At 42.7% G+C, this 23,404-nt stretch overlaps 1 protein-coding gene across 1 annotated transcript in view; it reads left to right on the top strand.

Annotated features, from left to right (window-relative positions):
• The window catches only part of LOC309575262 (unconventional myosin-X-like), a gene marked incomplete at its 5' end in the record, with an annotated part of 87,961 nt that overhangs the window by 56,977 nt on the left and 7,580 nt on the right, over nt 1-23,404 (top strand). The window contains 12 exons of the mRNA XM_082285593.1: nt 3,555-3,860; nt 7,814-7,853; nt 9,345-10,136; nt 12,181-12,304; nt 12,780-13,023; nt 13,835-13,930; nt 15,570-15,663; nt 16,272-16,327; nt 17,406-17,548; nt 18,890-19,084; nt 20,763-20,920; nt 22,163-22,286. Of these exons, the coding sequence (XP_082141719.1) occupies nt 3,555-3,860; nt 7,814-7,853; nt 9,345-10,136; nt 12,181-12,304; nt 12,780-13,023; nt 13,835-13,930; nt 15,570-15,663; nt 16,272-16,327; nt 17,406-17,548; nt 18,890-19,084; nt 20,763-20,920; nt 22,163-22,286 (2,372 nt within the window). The remainder of the gene's footprint in view (nt 1-3,554; nt 3,861-7,813; nt 7,854-9,344; nt 10,137-12,180; nt 12,305-12,779; nt 13,024-13,834; nt 13,931-15,569; nt 15,664-16,271; nt 16,328-17,405; nt 17,549-18,889; nt 19,085-20,762; nt 20,921-22,162; nt 22,287-23,404) is intronic.

Raw genomic sequence — 23,404 nt, 5'->3', positions numbered from 1 at the left:
AGGAGGTGAAATCCCTGGCCAGCAGAGCTGTTTCAGCAGGCACTCTTCTTAGAGCTCCAGTTACACCAGGTACCTCATTTTGCATTGGGAAATGTGTGCAAGGGTTGTACCCTGCCTTGCCAGTGTAGAATATCAGCAAAATACCCATTTGGTCTCTGGGGCTTCTAATTTATTTATTTCCCTCTAGGAAGACAAATGAGCTCGCTCTATTGTTTGTACATGAGATTCCAAGTTCTTTGTGTCAGGGCCACTGCTCTCTCTTATTTTGTGTCTAGCATTTGGAGAGAGGGGTAGGGATTAGCACAGGAAAATTGATTTTCTGGGAAACATCATTGCAGGCATACTGGATTACTGATTTTCTGAGTTCCTGGTAAGGAAGCTACTGCTCTACCAGGCTGTGATGGAGACAGTGTGGCAGCAGTGTTCCACTTAGTTAGAAATCTTGTGGTCCTTCAGCCTCCACTCTTCTGAATTCCCCATCCCACATGTTGCTGTTATGCGTCTCATCCTTAAGGACAAGCTGTGCTTCTGCAGCCAGAGTGTAAATCTTCACAAGCAGCTGGAGGTAACTGGACTTCACAGGGGAGGAGAGCAGGGAGTAAAGAAGAGCTGGAGAGGGGGTCTGGAAAACTTTCAGTGACGTTTCCAGTTGCACTGCTCCTGTATGGAAAAAAGTCCAGCAGGAGGGAGTTCATCTGGGCAAGTGCTGAATGGTCTGTGCAGAGTTGGGCAGGAATACCAGTATGTGCTGCCTTAAGCTTGATATCATTTCTGTTAGTTTTGCAAGTATAAGTGTATTTAAATTCATTTGGTTTCATGCAAAGTGGACTGGCAAAGGAAGGATTTTACTAGTTCCTTCCCCTTTGTGAACTTGTTCTGTGAGCCTGGAGAACCAGATTTTCTTTGCTCTCATTCCCTGCAGCCTATGCAGCCTAGCATCTCTGATCACTAAAATGTGAGACAAGAAAATCAAGCCTATTGAAATGACCCCTTTCCTATGTAGCTAATCTGTGGAGCTCTGAGATGCAGGTAACAGCTTCACCAGCTAAAAACCACATAGTGCAGGATTCATGTACGAATTTGGCTGTGTCCCTGGTTTCTGCAGGACTGTATTGCTCACAGGAAGAAGACAGTAGCAGATTGCTCCATAACCCTGTGTTCTCTAGTCCTTGGAGGCATACGACTCATTGACAGAATAATTAACTAAATTTCAAATATAGCACTGGAGCCTTGCAGCCAGCCTGCCATCTCTGGTGTGATACATGGTCAGGGTGTCTCCCAACCCCTTCACTTGGTCTGCAGGTTGAACTTCTTTGGCCAGTGCAGAAGGGTGAGTGGAAGCTTGAACAAGGGGAATGAAATTCGCGGCCTGTGAGCAGCAATTCCAGCTGAAGGGCATCTGCAAGCTTGGCTGTGGTCATGAGGAGTGAGGGGGCACTTCAGCCTGGGAGATTAGCAGGCAGAGCTGGCCTGTAGCTGGGCAGGGCTTGGCACATGTTGCACTTGAGAGAGTTTCTAGCAGATGCATTTTGTAAAAGTCAGAGTAGCCTTTTTGATGCACTTATGCATTGGCAGAGAGTGCATGTGCAGCTGTTCACACCCCATGTGCAGGACACAGGGCGGACAGGAGGAGTGGGGATGAGGGTACTGCAGCCCAGGAATAATTAACCTAAAACCTCCTACTTCTTATCACCTCTTGCCTTTCCTCTTTTCTCTGTGCTTCCTCCCTTTGACTTAATACTTATGGAAAAGAGCGTGACCTCTGCACACTACTGCTATTACCATCCCTCTCCTGATTTTCTTGACTGGGCTGATGTATCTGGCATGCAGGGAGGTGGCAAGCTGTCAGCATAGGTCCCTGTTGCTGTTTGAAGGGAATTTCATTGCCAGGACAGGGATTTTAAGGTGTATCTTTTCCTCAGGGTGTTGCAGAAAGTCTGTGGGAAGTATATGTGAGAATACCATGCTATTTCCAGTGTGCTTTCTAGCACTGTAAGACCTCAAGGATTACTGTAGCCTGCTGGCCCAAGATCCTATGTAACAGCCCCATAGAATTTCTCTCTTCACATTCTGGTTTGGATTAAAGAAGGTTTTGATTTGACTAGTACCAGTGGTTGTTTCCCTACAGCAAGATATTAAGGTGTCTAAGTATATTAAATTACTTTAAAAAAATGTCTGTTTATTTTCAGCCTTAATAGATGTCAGCTTCAGGTTGGTTAAATCTTATGGGCCCTGTTGGAAAAATAGAAATGTGGATACTTGAACTGGCATCAAGCCTTTCCTTAGCCTTTTCTATTTCTTAAGGTCCTGCATGCAGCAATTGCTCTTGTTCTTTAAGCCTGAATTTCTGATTCCAGTCCTGCTTCCTCAGAAATCACTCGAGACTCTAACAATGTTCTTGAAATGGGGGTGCTAACACAGGACACAGGATAAAAGCAGTATTCTATGCAACAGTATTTCTGCTTACAAGTATAAGAATCCCAGTAGTATTTTTTCTATAGCACTGTGATGGGAGTTTGCCTTTGTGTGATGATCTGGGGCCCAAAAATCTATTTTTGCCTTGCTGCTCCCTAGCATCGTCCCACATCAGGTGTGTTTGGCCTTTGATTCTTCAATACAAGACCTTATGATTGGCTTTTTTGGATTGTTTAACGTTTGCTTGAATCTAGCTTACAAATAGATCCAGATTACTGTGTAATGGTAACTCTTGTTATTTGCCCAGTTTGTGTATCATGGACAAACTTCTACCAGAAACTTTATTCATGTCCTTGGTAAAAGTAGTCTGTAATGCAGAGGCAAAACCTGACTTTTCTACAACTTTACTAGACTACAAAAATACTGAATGATGATTCTTGTGTTTGGGGGCCCTATCATGTTCTTAAAGTCCTGTATAGTTGATTTTGATATCACTGGTGATCCTCATGGGTCCCTTGCAACTCAAGATATTCTATGATTCTTGTTTAAGCAAAATGTTGTGCAATAGAAGTATTTGTTTCTGTGAACCTGTTACAATGTTTGATTCAGCCATCAATATTGTAAGTATCAGTGTGTTTTCTCCCAGACAGTACAAAATGAATGTGACCAAATCTATGTGACCAAAGCTGTTTTTGCTTTTCTCGGAGTAATTTGCTTTTGACCACTTAAGAGATGGAGCAGTATTTGTTCTCCTACAGTAACGCCATTTGTATGTTTCTATTCTAATAAATCCATACTGAACGATTACGCTCACTGCACAGTGAATGTGTTTATGTGCAATGCAAAGAAACTTTGGGCCAGAGGATCTTCCCTTTCCATCTACCACATATCTCTCCCTCATCCTCTGAGAGTCTTTACAAAGTAGGTGCTCATTGAAACAACCTAGTGGTAGATTTAGGAGGGAGGACAGTGAGGTGAATATGATTTAGAGGTAGTGGCAGGAGAGGAACAGAAATGTCACTTCTGAAGTCTGTTTTTCCAAAAGGACTTTTCTGTGGATGTGGTCAGTATGCAAGGGCATGAGAAATGCAGAGCGCGTATGACTTCGTGGCGCATTAAGTGTCTGGTTCTGTTTGTAGGAAGAAGTATCAGAAGGTGCTATCCAGTGTTGTTATAATCCAAAAGAACTACCGAGCATACTTCTGGAAGAAGAGCCTGCTGCGCCTGAAGGCCTCTGCGGTGACCCTGCAGAAGCACTGGCGTGGCCGCCTGGCTCGCAGCCTCTACCAGCACCTGCTGCAGCAGGAACTCCGGCGGAAGCAGGAAGCGGAGGAGAGAAGGAGGCAGGAGGAGGAAGAACAGATCAGAAGAGAGGAAGAGGAAAGACAATGGCAAGAAGAGGAGGAGCGTAGGAGGAAACAGGAAGAGGAAGAGGTGAAGGAAAGGTACAAGATGGTATCTTGCACTCTGTCTTGGTTGAAGACAATTTAAAGTGCAGCATTCTCAAATGAGTTTTCCCCCTTTGTTTTAACCAATCCCTTTCCACCAATAAGGAATGAATACAAGTAGCTGTAAGTGATAAAATTAAGTTTACTAACAAGTGAAACTGCAACAGGCAAAAAACAACAGTAAATAATCACTAGCTACAAAACTTCTAAATCTCACAAACACCCTGAGAAAAAAGAGAAACCCAGAATGGTGGAAATACCCCTTTCCATGATGGCACCCGCCACGGGCGATGGTGTGTAGGGAGTCAAAGGGCAAATGGTGTCAGACCTTCCCCCTGACCACGGCAGCCTTTGCAGGCAACCGCGCGGTCTGGAGACAAAGGGGAAGAATGGCAGGAAACCCTGGTGGGAATGAAGGAGCTTACCCAGCAGTTCTAGTGGCAAATGAGAAGTGATGGTGTGTGTGGGGTCAGCGCTGCCGCTCGCTGCGCCCACTGGACTCTGCTGGGTTTATTATTATATAAATTTCAACATGCAGTTGTGTGATATTTCGCTTGTCAGAAGTAGTTGGTTACGTTTCTTCTAGGCTTTTGTTACATACTTTCCCAAAGGTGGATCTCAGCAGACTGAGTGGCAAGCATCAGAAAATTCTAAGCTTAGAAGCACTCACCTTGAGTCCTGTGTGCAGTTTTGGGCACCACAATATAAAAAACACATTAAGCTATTAGAGAGTGTCCAAAGGAGAGCAATGAGGATGGTGAAGAGTCTGAAGGGGAAGCCATACGAGGAGTGGCTGAGGTCACTTGATCTGTTCAGCCTGGAGAAGAGGAGACTGGGTCTTCAACATCCTCACAAGGGCAAGAGGAGCAGTAGGCTTTAATGTCTTCACTCATGCCCAGTGACAGGACTCAAGGAAATGGCAGGAAGCTGAGTCAGGAGAGGTTTAGGTTGGATATCAGGAGAAGGTTTTTCACCCAGAGGGTTGTTGGCACTGGAACAGACTTCCCAAGGAAGTGGTCACAGCACCAAGCCTGACAGAGCTCAGGAAGCATTTGGACAATACTTTTGGGCACATGGTGTGACTCTTGGGGTCTCCTGCGCAGGGCCAGGAGTTGGACTCGATGATCCTGATGGGTCCCTTCCAACTCAGCATTTGATTCTGTAATAAAAGGAAGGACCTGTCTAGTTTGTTGGTTGTAGATTGGTTTTGCCCTTTAGTTCCCAGACCATGAGAGATGTGTTCAACCCAGCATCATCGCAGAGAAGTGTCAGTGTTTCTAGGAATCAGGCAAACTCATTTTATTTTCATTTTCTAATTAATGTTAAATGGCATCTGAGTGAGTAGCCAGAACGGTACTAGTGGACCAACTTGGCTAACTTCTGAACATCCATTTGACCTAAAAAATGAGGTGGAAGTCCACAGAAATTGCAAATCAGCTAATCTACTAAGAACAAGCAAAAAAACCCCAACACAAGTGTAGAGACAAAATCAGAAGGACCTAGGTACAATTTGAACTGTAATGAACTAAAAGTTGGCACGTAGTTATTGTGCATACACTGGTAGCAAAGGGGAGACATGGAACAATTTGGTCTAACATTCAACAGGAAGAAAAATAATAATGTTGAGAAAACTGAGGTATTTGATGCTATTTTTATCTTCCCCGAAAGCTTAACTGTTGGACACTAAATATGATTAGGAAGGATGTACAAGAATTCAGAACATGTCATGGAAATAAAGTTTAGAAGATGCTCAGATAAATCAAATTACAAATTATAAAGAAGGTATTGGGACTCGGTGAAAATAATGTTTGGGTCCTTCAAGAACTAGCAAAAGAAGTTTAAAACAGCTATTATCTTTTCTTCTCCTTTTTGGATAGTAATGGAGTTTCCATAAAAATGGAGAATACCAAACAATAATGACCCTTTTTATAATGGGAAAAGGGAAAATGAGGGAACTGTGGACCAGTCAGCCTAACATCAATTTCAGGAACATACTGAAACAAATAATCAAGCAGTTGTAAATGCTTAATAAAGAAATCAAGCCAGTGTGGATTTCTGAAGAGCAAACAGTATTAAAATTACCTGTTTCCTTCTGTGGTAGCTTATGGCATGTCTTGTGGACAGGGAAAAGCCATGGAGGATAGGAAACTTGACTTTGGGTCGGTAAAAGGTAGGTAAGGGCTTTGATATGTTGTGACAGTATTCTAAGATGCTAAAAGAAATTTGCTTTGGAAAAAAGTACCTGAAGCAAGATTAGGATTTGTGTTTTTACTGCATTTTAATTAATAAACAATAGTAGCTTTTTGTTAAATAGAAGAGAACTCTTGAATGGGATTCTTCCATGATATGTGCTGGATATGGTACTTGTGCAATGTTTTCATAAGAATTTGGATGAGGAAATATGAATATCCTTATTAAATTTGCAGATAAAACCATCTGCTGAGGGGCTGTAGGCATATAGCCTGGGATTACAGTTCAGATAATTTTGGCAAGTTAAAAGAAAGGATCTGAAAAACAGGGTAAGTTTTGGAACAGACATACGCAGATTTAGTTAGGAATAATCAAGGAGCAGAGGAGGAATGTGTACTTCAGCAGCAGGAGCAAGGTCTGGAGGTTAAGTTGAGCATGTCACCAGTGTCATGCTGTGTGAGAGGAGAAAGCAAGTACTCTCTGTCAACCAGATTGTTTCTGTAAGATGTGCTGATACTTCTGTACCAGTTGACACTTGTAAGACTTCATTTGGAGTACTGTCCCTAGTTTTGGGTATCACATTTCAGGAAGAGTGTAGATCAGTTGATGATGACTAGAAAGCAGCAAGAAATACCAAAGGTTTAGAAACTGTGAGGAACAGTTGCAGGAATTAGTATGTAGATTATAGGTGGTATTCCTAATTTGTTTTAAAATGGTTGTGCTTTTGAGCCCTCTTATCGTTTAAGGCAATTGTTTAACTCCTGATGACTGCTAGGGATCTTTCAGTAGAGTTGGAACCATCTGGATCTCAGTTATGTCAGCTTTCCTTTACAAATATTTCCTGGATTTTTTTAAGAGAGTGAGCACAAGAGTGAGAGCTTTAAGGACTCTGTGACTTGCAGCTGCAGTTTGGAATTTGGCTGGGAAAATCTGCAAGGCCTGGGAAATAAATATCATTGCCCTCCTGTTCTCCCTGGGGTTGAGTTATGGATTTGAAAGTTACCACTGGCAGTGGTAACTTTCTTCCATCCAGCAGCATCCTATTCCTGTTCCTGCTCCCTCAGCATGACCCTGGCATTTGTCTGTCTGCTGGTTCAGTTGCTCGTAGCATTCTCACTCTGGAGAAATTGGCCACAGTGACAGCTTTCTTTGGAGTACAGCCTTTTTGATGTAGGTGGAGATTCCACACCGTGGGGTAGTTTTTCTCCTCTGCTCATATTTATGAACAAACTCTGACTCTTACAGTCTCCACTAATAAACTGGGTTTTGCATGCCCCTGAGAAATTATGCCAGTTGGGGCTTTAATACAGTAAAAGCAAAACAAAACACAAATCCAGTGCTGGTATTGCAAGAATTCTGTTTAAAAAAACCACAGTTTCCTGATACCTGTCAATTACACATGTATAACCTTAATGTTCACAGACTTAAGAGTACTTAAGAAGATTCTGTTTACATTTATCGTGAGTCTGATTTGTCTTTCTGTCACTGTTCCAATGTCCTTCCCGGTGTGTTCCAACTAATCCAATTTTCTAATTGATCTGAAAGTTAAGTGCATGGGGAAAATCTGTTACATCCACAAAGGTCATGCCAACCACAGAGAATTGGATTTTTACTAAATTGCAAAAGCTTTTAAATCAGTCTTACAGTAAGTACCTCATTTTAACCTTATTCATGGAGGGATGATGTGTCCATGTAATTCTGAAAACTTCACATAGGAGAGCTAGGTCTGTCTCTGACTGTCATGTCTTTCTTTTTGACAGAGAAAAGGAGCAACTGAATGCACTATTGCAGGTGGCCCAGGTACGTTTAACAGTTACTCTTTTCACATGTTTTCTTGTGAGTGTCTGTGAAGAGTCCTCCATTGCCTCCACTTTGTCTGGATACTGATACTGTTATTGTGGCAACACTGTTTAGAAAATGAACTTTGTCCACTCAAAACCTGCAGGCGTTTGGCTTTGGCAGAGGTGCACAGAGTTAACAAGGTAGGGCTTTTCTCAAGGCTCTTGTATGAGCTTGCATAGGTTCTATTTGAAATTTTCCCTATTGAACACGCAGCATCCTCTTTTTATCTCTACTGCTTGAGCTTGTTAGATAACCTTGTGATGTGCTACACTGTGATGCAGTCTGTTCTGCTGGATTGTTGCCTCTAACAGCCAAAATAAGAGTGCAGCCAACTGCTGCCATGGCTAAAATAAACCCCTTGTAGCTGATCTAATTGTTGGTACTTGACATACCAAAGAGCAGATCACCTACCCTGAGGTGTGTGAAAATAGCTGTGTATGCCATTGGTTTTCTTCCCATACCACTTGTTCCCCAGTTTCAGACCATCTTTGTTCAGGAGAGATGACAGATTAGAGCGCAGAAGTGCATTCATCAACATGTGAGAGTCAGGTAGAGAACAAGGAACAAGATAACTAAAGAAAACAAGGATTAAGGCTTAAACAGGCCAATATATTGACTGCATTGTCATAAGTCCTATCAGGAAGTACATGAAATCCTATTGGAATTTATTTTTGCTTTTTCTCATGTGTGCATCTTTCCTCTCATGTATGTTTTCAACATCCTCTGTGGAGGAGAGGGTGGCTTTATCTTACAGTTAAAAGTCAGTGAAAGTTAACCAGTATCTTCCATCTTCTGGTTATCACGTCAGCGAGAAATCAGTGTGGAGAATAGAGTAAGACAGAGTCTTCAGCAGTCAGCTGTCAGCCATCTAGTGGTCCTAAAGAATGCCAAGAAATTCTGGGTGGAGTTTTGTTGGGCTGTGGTTTAAGTGGATGCAGTCCTGCTTCCTGCACATCTCCCTTCCAGCCCCAGATTCTGATGGTCAGATCCCCATTTCAGGAAACAATGGAATTTCCAGAGCTCTTAATGAATTTCTGGGAAATCTTCAGCTCTTAAGCAGTCTGTGCATATATGTATTCATATATAGTTGCTTTCTCCTATATGTGTGCGAGTTTAAAAAGAGAGAATGGACTTTTGGGCTGCTTTTATCCAAATTGCAGTGTACAGTGACCAACAGATAGAGAGGCTCTTCTAAAAATTCACAGAACCCAGTGAGCTTCTTTGTATGATTCATAAAGGAGGTAGATTTCTGGGAAAAAGGACATACCTGAAGGTCCACTAGTTCTACCTTTAGCTTTTACACTGTGAATAATTGCAGGATGCTTGGAGTCATCTTTCTGCAGATGGTGAGTGCAGGGGAAGAGCAGGAGTCAGGAGGAGTGAAAGGTCCAGGCAAGGATCACATACAGGTTGAAGAAAGTGCTTTAACACTGTTACAAATTCTTTAAGGTGGAAACAGTAGACGCTGCGGAGGTGGATATTCCCCTGCAAGAAGAAGAGAGACGTCAGATGGAGGAGATCTTAAGGCTGGAGAAGGAGATTGAAAAGTTGCAGCAACAGAAGGAGGATCACATGTCTGTCATCTCTGAAGACACCAGGAATGAAATCAATCGGCAGCGAGAAGAAGAGATACAGAGGTTAGAAAAAGAGGCATCAAGGGTTGCCCAGGAATTCTTGGAGTTGCTGGATTTTGGCAATCTGGATGAAAGTGTGCAGAACTTAGAGCACTCACTTTCTAGTGAGGGGACACTCAACATTGACTACAGCCTGGTGGCACCCCTGGCTGAAGAAGAAGTCGATGAGGGTTTTCATGCCGATGATGATGGACGGCCAACTTCCAGTTTGGTGGTCTCGAATCAGCATGGCACCAGAAACAGCGGTAACTACTCAAAGGAACTTGCAAACACAAGCCTTTTGCATCTCCAGAGGGAAGTGGGAGAGGCTGTCCCTGCTCCAGGACTGCCTGTGGAAAGAACCACTAGCCCCAAGGAGCAGAGAGCCTTGTCTGGCCCAGCAGAAAGCGTTTACAGCACTGTCTCCGACACACAGAGGAGTAACAGTGGAGAGGGAGGAGAGCCCATTTACACTTCCCCCGCAGATGTGGAGTCCGACTACGACCATGAGGAGTTTGATGGCTATGGAGATGCAGGTAATGCCTCAGCTGAGCCTCTGAATGATGAAGAGGGTCTGAGACACTCCCATGGTACCAGCCTGGACTCCAATCGTGGCAGCCTGGACTCGGTGAGACTCCCTCCCTTCACCTTTCTGGATATTAGTGTGGCTTTGTTGATGTTTATAACATCTTTGCCTTCTTACTGTCTGCCTGTTCACTCTGGGTATAGTTACTGATATATAACTCTATCTTACATCAATAATCAGCTTGAATAAAAGGGAACAGTCATAGGCTGAAGGCCAGAGGGCTTGTGATTGTCTGGTGTCTGCTGGCACACAAGCTAGTACATGTGTACCAATTTTAGATGGTTTCCATCGCCATGTGTTAATATAACACCCTTTAGGAGGAAGGAAAGCAGACAACTGGTATTTTGTAGGTATATGGTCTACCTTAGAGAGATTTCACAGAAGGGGCCTAAGGTTCCAGTGTGCAGTGACAAGAAAAAATGGAAAAGGCTGTGGTTTTGATAGGTCTCCATCACTAAAACTTCTCTTGTTCTGTTCAGAGTCGAGGGTTTATTTTCAGCTGCTGTGTACAAGTTAAGCTATTCTAAAGCTGGAAGAAATTACTGTGCTGATCAGGCTGGGTCCCAGTGCACACAGCCAACATCACTGAACCATTTTTAATCCTGCTGCAGGGACAATGACGGGGTGGTAAAGCTGGGCTATTGGCCTTGCACTTGTAGTATCTCAGCTTAGATCCCACGCTGACTCTGGACTTCCTGAGTGCCCTCAGGCCTGAGTGCCCTCAAGCTGCTTAATAACACAATGATAAACCCCCTTACAGAACATGATGTCAAAGCCCACATAAGATTGTGAGGTGTTCAGGTGTGAAGCCAATGACAGCCACAAAAATACTTCCAATAAATGACATCCTGAGAAGAGACACTTGAAATACAAAATATCTTTTAGAAAACTATTGAATTTTTATTTTATTTTTAGGAATTCAATTTACTTCCTTCAGTATGCTTTTCCAATGACAGATTGTGACTTTTCTTAAAAGGTTGCATGATTTTCTTGTTTGCGTTTCCCTAATGTCAGCTGCCAGCCATCAGAATTTGTTATGATTTGATCTGCTTGAGTAAAGGTACCTTCTCTGTGGGCAGAAAATCAGTCAGGTAATATTCAAATGATGAATCATTCTGTCGCAGCTTAGGCTGGTTCCTACCACTCTTAAAATGCAAAGAGAAGTGGAGGGTTTTATTGCGCTCCTCAGTGAGTAAGACTAATGAAAAAGCCAGTTGATACTTTGTCATAGTGTGAGCCACAGGAAGAGATAACCACAGCTGAGGCAAGATTCCATCAGTAGCTGCTGTTCCAAGGCTACCTGGTTTTTGAAACCTAATGCCAAGGGAGAGAATGAATGAGTGGACCAGGGATGAGACAAAAGAGGAGCACGAAGGGGTCACAGAAAGAAGAGAGAAGGGAAAATGAAAAGAAGCAACATGCGTTTGAGGAAGGAAAAGATCTAAGGAACTGCCTTCATTAGTATTAAATTAATAAAGCAAATCAAAGGAAATTGTATTTAAGGTAAAGGAAATTATTTTGTGTATGAAGTACTTTCTTACGGCTGAGGGCCTTTATCTAGTTGGAGAACAGAGATGAGTAAATTCTGTACTATTATTTCAGTAATTCAGATTGATATTTTTAGAGTTCAGTTATCCTGGACTGTGCTTTTTCTCCTAATCAACCCAAAGAAAGTATTTTCCTTGCTGGGGTTAAATCACTATTCAATCTTGTCTGGCATTGTGGCCTTTCTGCCAGAAAAATCAGTAAACTTCTCCAAAATGAAAAATTCTCTCTTAATGCCATCAAATTAGATTTTGCAAGGTGGGCTCTGCCTTGAGTCAGGAAGTTTTGTTACTGCAGGGAACTGGAACTTTCTAGCCATGTCCACTGCTCTCCTTTCAGGTATGAAAATTCCGTGCTCTTGCTTTAGGCATTAATGGATAAGCTGTCAAGCCTCTACTTTTACCACAGTGCTTTTTTAGCAAAGGGCCTATGTATAGTTTTGCACCTTCTGATCATGTGGCCTCTGTAACCCTGTTAATTGCTCCAGTCCTCCTGTGACCAGGAGAACCCAAGTAGCCTGTATCTCTTCTTTTTTCTTTAGTTTCTGGACAGCGAAGAAGAAGTGGATGTTTACATTGATACAGATGAAGAGTTTTGTAATGGACGAGTCACTATCTTCAATGGCTCAGGGCCGCCCTATTTTCACAGTTATCTCTACATGAAGGGTAAGTGGATTTTGCCAAAACTGTGGATGGATGTGATCCAGGAAACCTGATTTCCTCTTCTGTTTGTCCAGAATCATCATCTTTATTTACTCTTAGTTCTCAGTTTATTCTCCTCTTTTCTTCTTCTTATTTAAAACAACAAATAAAGAGATAGGAGCTGGGTGTCAGGGATATGTTTGCCACTGAGACCTGATTGTTCCTACTTGGTATGGGCTTAAATTATGCATTCTCAGCTACAAAACTGAAGTCAGAACAAAAATACTTGAGTAGTGCATATATTTCTATATTTTGCTTTTGTTTCACTAGCTTTGTTCTGTTTTTTCTATGTCTGAAGTTAAGCACAACTTTGTCTCCTTCAGTTCCTTTGTTTCATGTAGGAGCTGAGGTGGCAACTGCTCCTGCCCAGGAGCAGGATCAGAGTGGAAGCATGGCCCCTGTTGCACGTCTGCTGAAATTTTGCTCCCTCACTCTGCAGGAGGTCTCATGAACCCGTGGCGGCGGCGCTGGTGTGTCCTGAAGAACGAGGCCTTCATGTGGTTCCGCACCAAGCAGGAGGCCCTGAAGTCAGGCTGGCTCTACAAAAAAGGCGGAGGAATGTCAACGCTTTCACGCCGCAACTGGAAGCGCCGCTGGTTTGTGCTTCGAGAATCCAAGCTGATGTACTTTGAGAATGATAGTGAGGAAAAGCTGAAGGGGACTATTGATATCAGAAGGGCAAAGTGAGTGCAAAAATAAATCCCTTTGGTCCCTAGTATTCGCTCTCTAAACCAGTAGTGAAGGGTCCAGTTCTGCTGTTCATTGGCCTGCATATCTCCCATGGTGCTTGGAGAATCAGAAACAATGGAAAAGACAATTACAGCATCTAGTTTTACTCTGGAGGGAGTCTGCAATTACTTGATAGTTCTTTTCCCAGTCTTGCATTTCGTAATCCAGCAGAAGCTCTTTCCAAGCCATGGATGGAGCCAGACCAGGAGGGGCTAATTAAGTACATACCCCATGCATTCTCTCCTACCCAGACTCCATCTGTTTTCTGGCTTCTCCAGGCATTTCACAGAGGTATTATGAAGCTCACAGCGGGATTTGAATTTGGCAGCATGTACTGTGCCTTTTCCTGAGTCCTGAATGCTCTTTCTGCTGCCATAGTCAATTCCTCAGCTCCTGCTGTAAGAAAGGACAAACTGGTCACCTATTAGCATTATGTGGACCTGTAAAATGCTAAAAAGAATGGCACACCCGCCTTTGTGAGCAGATCTCTGTATCAACCTCCCTTTTATCTCTTCTTCCTTTTAGTCTGCTGGTGTCTTGAAAATCCATGTAATGCCTTAAGCTTTGGTTTTTAACTGTACAAATCTTTTAAAACATCTTGATGTATATTGGCTGAATTTTGTATTTCTGTCAGAGTTACAAGCCATCTGAACAAGTGATTTCCCTTCTGTGTAGTGAAGGGCATGATGTGAAAGAACCGACCAGATGGAATTCAGGCCTGTGAGAGGTTTTTAGCTTTGGCTCTTGTGCTTTCTTGTGTTCCAGAGAGATTGTGGATATTCATGAAAAGGAGAATGCCTTGGACATTGTGACAGAAGACCGAGTTTACCACATTGTTGCAGAGTCACCAGAAGATGCCAGGTACAACAGGGAGTTTTGTTAGGTTTGTTCATTCAGTGCAGGTCTGACCCAGGTACTCATGGGAGAGTTTGAGAAACATAATAAATTCCCTTTTGCTGGAGAAAAGGGGGGGATTTGTTCCAGAGCGCCATTTCGGGCTTCCTGGGACGTACCCCAGCTACTTTGGGGACTTGATGTTACAGCTACCGAGGTTGTGGTTCAGCCTGCCAGTCACAGGACTGCCAGCCTCTCATGTGGCTGTGAGCATGCTGAATTCAAGGGTTACTTCAGCAGACACACAAACCTTAATATAAACTGGAACATCTAATAGCTGATTTATTTATTTAATGGAATCTTGAATCAAACAAAAAGTCTATTCATGTTGTCTGTAAATGATTGCGAGAGCAGCTGGGTTTTGTCCAGGAGACAGAAAAAAGGCTGCAGCTTATCAGAGTCTGTAGTGTCATCTGATAAAATCTTCCCAGTGCAAAGCAAACAAGTGACTCATGTCCTTCCTTCTTGGCATCCTGGCCAGACAGTGGGAATCAGTTGTTTAAGGGCAGGTTGGACAACCTGTCCTGGCTGTGCAAAGCCAAGTTAAGAGGTTACTGTCCCCAGCCACTCAGGTCTTCCCTCTTCTACCACTTTTGCTGAGGTTTCTGCTGTCTCAGCCCTGACAGTGTAACTGTTTCTCTGATCTACTGATTCTGTGAAGTTATTTAGGGAATATTATTGTTTTGTTTGGTGTATGGAAAGAAAGGGGGAAGAATTGCAGTTTAACAGAAATTGACTGAAGAACAGCCACATGGACAAGAAACAGGTGAATTTAGGGGACCGGGAGCAGAAGGAACAATAACTTCTTAGCCCAGAACTTCCACAACTGCAGTAGGCATGCCCTAAGATAACACTGCAGAATTGTTAGGACAAGTGTGAACCAAATGTGGCCTCTGTCTATGCCCTGTCAGTCTCTGTTCTGAGGGAGAAGAAAGCACCACCGCTCGCAGTAGCAAAGGGCAGATAAGCAGATGTCATAGAGTATCCAGTCTGAGAATCCTCCATGAAGTATAGATGTTTGCTGATCTCACTGGAAGCTGCAGATAAGAATCTGCTTTTTCTGCAACAGCAATTAGCCTCCAGATACGTCTGTAGGAGAAGCCCTTTCACAGACAAAAAACTTAACTCCAGATTCACTTATAAACAAACCCATGATTAATTGCCAGCCACATGACTTTCAAGTTTATTAGCAGATCAGAGAGAGACTAATCAAGAAGGCTCCCAGGCGTCTCTAAGATTCTAGTCCAGGAAGATTCCCAACAAACCCTGTTTTTACAAGTACTGTGTGCTCTTCTCAGTCTGCTGGCATGGGCTCCCTGTATAGCCACTGCCTATTTAGAGTTCCTTGAATAACAAGTAGAAAAACTGGATTTTGCAGGAGCAGCTGTCAGTGGGTTGAAGAACGTGCACAGAATTTTCATGGATAAATGAGGAAGGAAGACATTAGGATCTGGTATGATCAGCCCAAGAGATATTTTGTGGCATAGTACTCAGGAAATTGTGAATGAAGAAATTTTCCCAGTGGCGTCTTTCCAGGTTCCTTGATCATGTTCTCAAGCCAGTTTCACTACCGAAAGTTTGATTCTGATTCTGTTTTGATTGGCAGCGGTTGGTTTAATGTCCTGAGCCGAGTGCACAGCGCTACAGCACAGCAGCTGAGGGAAATGCAGGATGAACAGGCCAATCCAAAGAATGCTGTGGTGAGTTACTGTGCAACCAGCCTGTGGGCATGCTTGGAGCCCACTGTGTTTAACTATTTGTGCATGTTTTCCCAGCACATGCACTGCTGTACTTCATGAGCAGTATAAGAAAGTTGGACAGTAATTAGAAAGAAACAGCAAAGCTGATAGCAAAGAGGGTAAGCAGTGGGGAACATGGTGCTTTTGGTGGGTTGCTCAGCTTGATCACAGATAGCTCTTTTTGGTTGGAGGAGAAGAGGGAGGCTGCCTCATGCGGATAAAATGTCTTTGGATGGAACTAGTCTGGGTCACAGTTATTCCGGACCGAAGATAGCAGTTGGGAAGAATGGTGTATTTACGTATTTTGCCAGTACAGAGATAATAGCTAAGGTTATTTCAGACCTTCATGATACTCTCTGGAAACTTGTAACTGTTTTTCCTCCAGTCCTGTGAAGCCCTTGCACATCTTATGCTGTTCAGGGAGCAAAGATGACTCACTTGTGCCTTTCTCGTATGTTCATTTGTACTCAAGCTATTGGAATTCAGAGGAATGGTTTCAATTCCAATCCTATTCACAAAGGAGGATGCCTGTAATCTAAAATGGAATCTGTGTCTTCTTCATGCTACAGGGAACCCTGGATGTTGGGCTTATTGACTCTGTCTGTGCCTCAGACAATCCCGATAGGTACGTACAGCAATCTGACCATCCCTTAAATCAGAAACTCCCTACAGTATTTTTGTGGGTAGGTCCAGGTTTCCTTTGGGGTTTGTATTTGTTTAAACTCCTAGATCTTTTCTCCAAACAAATAAACATAGCTGAAATCTTCAGCTTGTTTCAAGCAATGTCAATTCATAGGCATGAAGTCCATATACGTATTGTCTTCAAGTCAAAGTTTCTCCTTCAACTCCTAAAAGTGAAAACAGCATAATCTCGATGCTAAAAAATGGTAATATTACCTGTTATCAGCACTGATCAAATATGTCCAGCAAAAGCAACACTTCATTTTTTCAACAGAGTAACTTTGAGTTAATCTTGTAAATGTAGGGGAAAGAAACAGCATTGTGGAAGATTAATGGATGAATTTACAAATCTGTGTTATTCTTGGTATCTTTTCCATGCAACTGAGCACAGACCTTTAGTTAGTTTCAGAGAAGAGATGATGGGACTTTTCATATCACTTTATGTTAACATTTAATTATTTCCCACATGTTAACAGGTTCAGCCAGGGCAAAGATACTTACCACAGTGCTGAAGTAAAATATTAGCTATTAAGTTACTTACCTCTGTGGTCTGGGCTTTTTTTCCTTACACAGGTTGCTAGGACTTTGTAGTTACTAGTTCAGAAAATTCATTTCAGAAGTGAGCTAGGATTTCATTGGTCAAAACATTTTAGGCAGTTCTCAGCCTGTACTCCTCATAAGTAATCTGTGTAGCAGTGAAAACTAGGAGCAAATAGTAAGCTGAACAGTCAAAATTTGTTTATGTATGTGCTGAGGTATGCTTTTACTGGAGTATCAGTATTTGAAGCAATGTTAAACAAATTCTGAGGAGAATGCTTATTCTCCACCAACATTTTTATGGAGCTTATTTTTATCTTGCATAGGTTTATGTATTTTTCTAACAGAGCTTCATTGCACCTTTTGCTTCATACTTGCATTCTACTTTTCAAATTCTCTGTTTACGGGAAGGTAAAATGACTTTGGGTGTGCTGTGAGTTATTTGCATGGTTATGACTAATTTTAATGCTTTTGTTTTCTGGCAGACCGAATTCTTTTGTGATCATCACAGCCAATCGCGTGATTCACTGCAACAGCGACACTCCTGAGGAGATGCATCACTGGATCTCCCTGCTGCAGAAACCGAAAGGCGAATCCAAGGTCGATGGCCAGGAATTCCTTGTGAGAGGTGAAAGGAAATACATGCAATTACATGTGAAACTCATCTTTTGCTTATAATCTGACAGGGAGATTTGATTGTTGCTAACTTGGGATTAGCAGCTCCCCAAACACTGCCATTCTCTGCCCCCCTCCAGCTTCCTGCCTGCTGCTTGCCACATCACATGTGTGCTAGCCCTGGCTTTTATGTAATTCCCTGGCAGGTGGAAAAAAATAAGTACTTCATATGTTTAATTTTTTGATGGTAGTTCTAGCCTATTTAAACATGTCCAGCAAATGCCATCAGGGAATAGGAAAGAGCGTAGCTGCTGATGAGGAGCAGCTGGCTTAGATGGACTATAACATGACACTGTGGCTTTTGTTGTCAGCTCAGTTCCTTCTGACACCTGTCATGTAGAGAGGGAGGGAGAGAGATCTTTGTGGGATTGCTGCTGTCCTCAGCTAAGCTAACTAACCTGATTGTGGTAGGCATACCACAATCATTTCTCTGAGGTGAGAAAAATTCTCTGAGGTTGAGCAAAAGGTTTAAATTACGTTTTTAGTCAGAGCTTAGTTGAAGATGGCAGAGCATGAGTAAGCATCACATATATATTGCAAAATATTCTCCCATTTATCTTAAATATTTTTAAATTTCCTCTATACTTTGAGCTCATCACATGGTCTGAAATGTATGAAGACACTTATGATCCAGTCTGTGGAAAGCAAGTGCATGAGCAAATTGCCTTGCATCTTCCAGAAATGTCTGTGAAGGAATAAAGGTCTGAGAGTGGTCGTGGCAAGGCAGAAGGACAGGAAGAAAAGGGTCACCAAAATGTGGCAAAAGCCTTTGACCCGAATTGTAAAAACTTCAAGGAGATTGAATGATACAAAGGAGACTATCTGACAACAGTTTTAGTGCCGTGACTTCAAAATACTTAATTGCAAGGCAACAGTTCCTTTTACCTGGTGGTGTTCATTAGTTGAAAAGGAATGATCCTTTGCAAAGTCAGTGTATGCTCTGCTCTTCATAATAAGATGTCTGTGTGACAGCAGTGCAGCCACAAAGGCATATATTCAGGAAGGTCTGTCTCTGTCTTCTCTTTATATGGAGCCTCTTGTTTCACTCCCATGTTTTTTGAACATTCTGCTTTGTGGGTGGACATTGCTTTTTACACCTCTGAGTAGAAAACTGTCTTTTTGACAGCTTTAGCAGTGCAGGCTGTAATTTTTTTCTGTTAAAGTATTGAATTTTCTTGATCTTTTTAATTTTTTTTCTTTATTTTGCGACAAATCTAAAATGACAGTGAAATTATTTGTCCTGCCCATGAGAGCAAGAGATGCACATAGTGACATGTTTGCGTTTCTGTGCTAGGCTGGCTTCATAAGGAGGTTCAGAGCAGCAACAAGATGTCCTCTCTGAAGATGAAGAAGCGCTGGTTTGTTCTGACCAACACTGCCCTCGACTACTACAAGTCATCCGAGCGCACGGCTGCCAAGCTGGGGACGCTCGTGCTCAACAGCCTCTGCTCCATAGTGCAGCCCGACGAGAGGGTCTTCAAAGACACAGGTGAGAGGGAGAAAGTGGTGAAGAGCAGACTCCAGGTGTGCAGTTCCTGAAGAGGGGATGGTGCAGGACTGCAGTGGTGTGTCGTGTGGAGAAGGCAGTTATCTTGGTGTCGTCTGAGGCTTTGCAAAGAGCCAGGGAACAGTGTGCAAGTGACTGTAAGTGTCTCACACCTGACAGAGGTACACAGTGCTGGTGTTTCTCGCTGAGTAGAGTCACTGCTTACTTACCTCAGTGTTCCCCAAGCAGGGTAATAGGTGTGAGTTCCTGTAGTTGACACTAATTATTGGTATATCTCCAGAACTGTCACCTTGTAGCATGACCTACATTTGTCTCTGGGGTCAGTGCTAACCTCTTAAATAGCAGCCATCCCATACACTCTAAGGCTTTGTTATAGCATCACTCAGCTTGATAGAAACAAAGATGACAAAGGCTTGTGTTTGATTTCTGTGCAATGTGATGGAATTCCAGGAAGGCAGGATCTGGCATGATCCTCCATTGCCTGCCTTAGGAGTTTGGAAGGGAACCCAGATTATGGAGTAAAGGGTGAATCCCCCTTACAGAGATTGTGAACCTTAGAAAAAGACTTGAAATACTGGACATCTGAGTACTGGAGTTGCTTGGGATACCTTTTAAAGGGGCTAGAAGCTGGAAGTATTTAGTGAAATGAGATGAGAGGAAATTTATTCTGCTCATTCACAAGAAATTGTCCACATTTTTGGTATCAACAGATGTCTAGGGCTGCCTTTAGCAGATAAAATTGCCATCACCTTGACGTGTTCTCTCAGGTTGTCAAACACATATTTTTTAAAGTTCTGAGAGTTGATTTGGCAGTCTGACTGGATGCTGTGTGTAGAGCGGTCATTTTCCAAGTGATTAACAGGACAGTGTAGCCCAAATGATGTCTGTGAAAGTGAGCTGCCTGGTTGGCAGGCAGGTAGTCAGGTTACACTGCAAGAGACTTGCATCTTGGAAAGCTGTCTTTGTGCCAGTCTGGATTGGGACTTTCCTATTGATAAATATATTTTGGGAATGGGGATGTTAATGTCTACCTAGTGGATTTTAACCAGACACACCATATGTTGTTATCAAAGCAGCAAGGGTTTTCATCAGCCACAAGCTACAGGCTTTGATTATTAAGAGAATCAGTGATCTCTTAATAATTAAGTCCAACCATTAGTCTAACATTGTCAAGTCCACCACTAAGCCATGTCCCTAAGTGCCACATCTACACATTTCTTAAATGCCTCCAGGGGTGATGACTCAACCACTTTCCTGGACGGTCTGTTGACAACCCTTTCCTCTTGTCCTATTGCTTGTTGCTTGGGAGAAGGGACAGACCCCTACCTGGCTACAGCCTCCTTTCAGGTAGTTGGAGATAGTAATAAGGCCCCCCCTGAGCCTTATTTTCTCCAGGTTGAACACCCCCAGCTCCCTCAGCTGCTCCTCACAGGACTTGTGCCCCAGGCCCTTCTCTGGCTCCATTGCTGTCCTCTGACACCCTGCTCCATACCTTTATCTGCTCCATATCCTTCCCCGGTATCGAGCCCGGACTGATGGACCTGTAGTTCCCCAGATTCTCCTTCTTGCCCTTCTTGTAGGTGGATGTCAGATTTGCTGACCTCTAGTCAACTACATGATATGGAAGCTGGTTTCACCTTCCACCTTTGTTTCTCCCCAGGCTACTGGAACATCATCGTCCATGGGCGAAAGCACTCGTACAGACTGTACACGAAGCTGCTGAATGAAGCCATGCGCTGGGCCTCTGCCATTCAGGGTGTCATTGACAGCAAAGTTCCCATAGAAACACCTACCCAGCAGCTCATTCGTGACATCAGGGTAGGTGGCATCCTGCTAATTCCCACATGAGCTGGGAGCAGCCAGACCACCACTGGCCTAACCCAGTCACTGCTGAGAATGTGGCACAAAATGGGGTTGCTGTCTTAAGGGGAAAATGAAAAAGAGTAAAAAATTAAACGTACACAACTGTGCAACAAAAAAAAATAAATCAAGTATTACATGAATTTTATTTTGTTACTTTGTTATTATGATTTTTTTGTTATTATTTATTTTGTTATTATGAATTTTATTTTGATATGCGTAAGTCTGGACTATGACTCTGTGCAGTTAAAAATTGCATACAGAACCATCAAGTATTTGCAAATCTCTGCTCCATCCTTTCCACTCCTAAGCATCTTCCAGACACAAATAGAAAAAAATCCGTTCCTACCAGCCATCTGACTTTGAGGTACCCTAAAGTTCTCTTCATACCTTAGGCTTGTATGGTTAAACATCAGAGTAAAGGGTGGAAAGACAATATCCTTCAAAATAGCAGAAATTGTACTACAGGAGTAATTTTTGAAAAGAAACTTGCCAGAAACTTTGGTAAATATACCTAGAATCATTTAAGAAGACCCACCATAGCATATTTCGGAAGAAACGTGTTCGTGATAACCTCTAAACTACATGCAATTAACTAGTTCATATTTAGGAAGAAAGAGCTGGGACTGATTGTAGAGAATCTTGGAAAACTTCAGCTCAGGGTTCAAGGACAAATGGAACATAATGTATTGTTAGGGAAGGAGTATAGGACAAAATGCAGAAGAGTGTGATCCAGTGTGTATGATAGTGACAGGCCTGGATTTTGAACACCATGGAGCATTTTGGTTGTTCCTCCTGTAAACACATGTAGTACAACCTGACAAGTTGAGAACAGGCTCATTATTACATACTGAAAATGGTTGATCTGTGGTCAGAAAGTCCATTAACCCTATCCTGTTAAAAGCTTGAAGGATATAGGAGAGAGGGATCATGCCATATGTATTACACAAGCCACGCTTGAAGGCAAGATTCTGTGCTTGGTGACCTGTGGGATGATGTAGCGTGGCTGTTCTTGTGTTTAATTTTCAGAAATAATGTACAGGGTAATTTTTAGATATGGATTATGCTTTGATAGCTTAGTACCCCGAGGCACCTCCAGAAATTTAGACAAAGGTGGTTGAGCTTGAACCTAAATGTATAAGGGCATCCTGCCAAGGACTGTGCATATTTGAGGATAATTATTTTTTCTTTCTTTTCCAGGAAAACAGCACAAACTTTGAAGTAGTGGAACAGACGTATAGGAGGAACCCAATCTTGCGATACACCCAGCACCCCTTGCATTCCCCCCTGCTCCCACTACCCTATGGAGATGTTAGTGTCAACCGTAAGTATTTTACCCAAGTGACAGAATCCTCTCACATTTGGAGGGTCACTGAGGAGCCTGAGCACCACAAAATGGGCCTGTAAGCTCTCTCTGTGCAGGTGAAGTCTGTTTGGGGCAGTGAAGCCCACAGGGTTCAGGGAGGGAGCAGTCCCTTTCTCTCTCCCTTTCTTCTCTGGAGTGTGTTCTGTGTCCACTGCCTCTCATCATGGGACACTGAATCTTAAAGTAAATGGGGGCAGATAGTTTATCGTTCATCCAGGGGACATGCAGCCTGTGATCCTTTAGCCACAACTGGGTTGCGAGTGGCTCCAGTGGAAACACTATAGCAGGATTACATCTTGCAGCTGGCAGTGGGGTAGTGTTTCTACAGAAGGTGCTGTAAAACCAGACTAAACGAATCCTTTTTCTCAAATGCGTCAGAAACATGAAAGAGCTAGTGATGGGCCCCCAGAAAACCAAAGTGATTTGCTGATGATTACAGACTGTTTGACATATTAAAACTGAAAGCTGGTGAAGAACTATAGAAGCGCGTCTCATGTGGAGTGACTGTCACAGAATCTTTTAAGAAATTAATTTCCATCAAAGCAATGTATATAGGAAAATCAGTCTGCCACATAGGTAGTGATCTAGCTGTGCTTAGGAAAGTGAACATCAATTTACATAGCTTTATGAAAATGTGAACTCTAGTGGTGAGTACAGAAACAAAACGGCTAACGTGAGGTTTTGAAAGCTTAGAAAAGGAAAAATAAAGTCTTTGTGGAGCTGTATTGATATATCATGCACCTGCATCTTGAGTACAGGATACAGTTTTGCCTTCTACATCTCATCAAAGATACAGGAGATGTAAAAACCTGCCTAAAGATGATCAAAAGTACAGAAGAACTTGCCTACAATTAAGTGACTTAATAGAGGGCAGAATTCTTCAGCCACAAAATGAAGTTTTTAGGGCCAGAATATTGTCAAGGAGAAAGTGAAAGAGTATTGGCTGCTTGCTGTCTGTCACAAGGATCTAATTGGCAGATTAAAAGCACAGAAAAAATAAATTCTGAAATACAGAAAAATTACAGAGCAAGGACTTAGACTGTGGAACTTACTGTATAGAGCTGTGTCTGTATTGT

The sequence above is a fragment of the Coloeus monedula genome, assembly GCF_965178545.1.
Source record: "Coloeus monedula genome assembly, chromosome: 7".
Classification (NCBI taxonomy): domain Eukaryota; kingdom Metazoa; phylum Chordata; class Aves; order Passeriformes; family Corvidae; genus Coloeus; species Coloeus monedula.
This window is presented reverse-complemented; position numbering and strand designations above follow the sequence as displayed.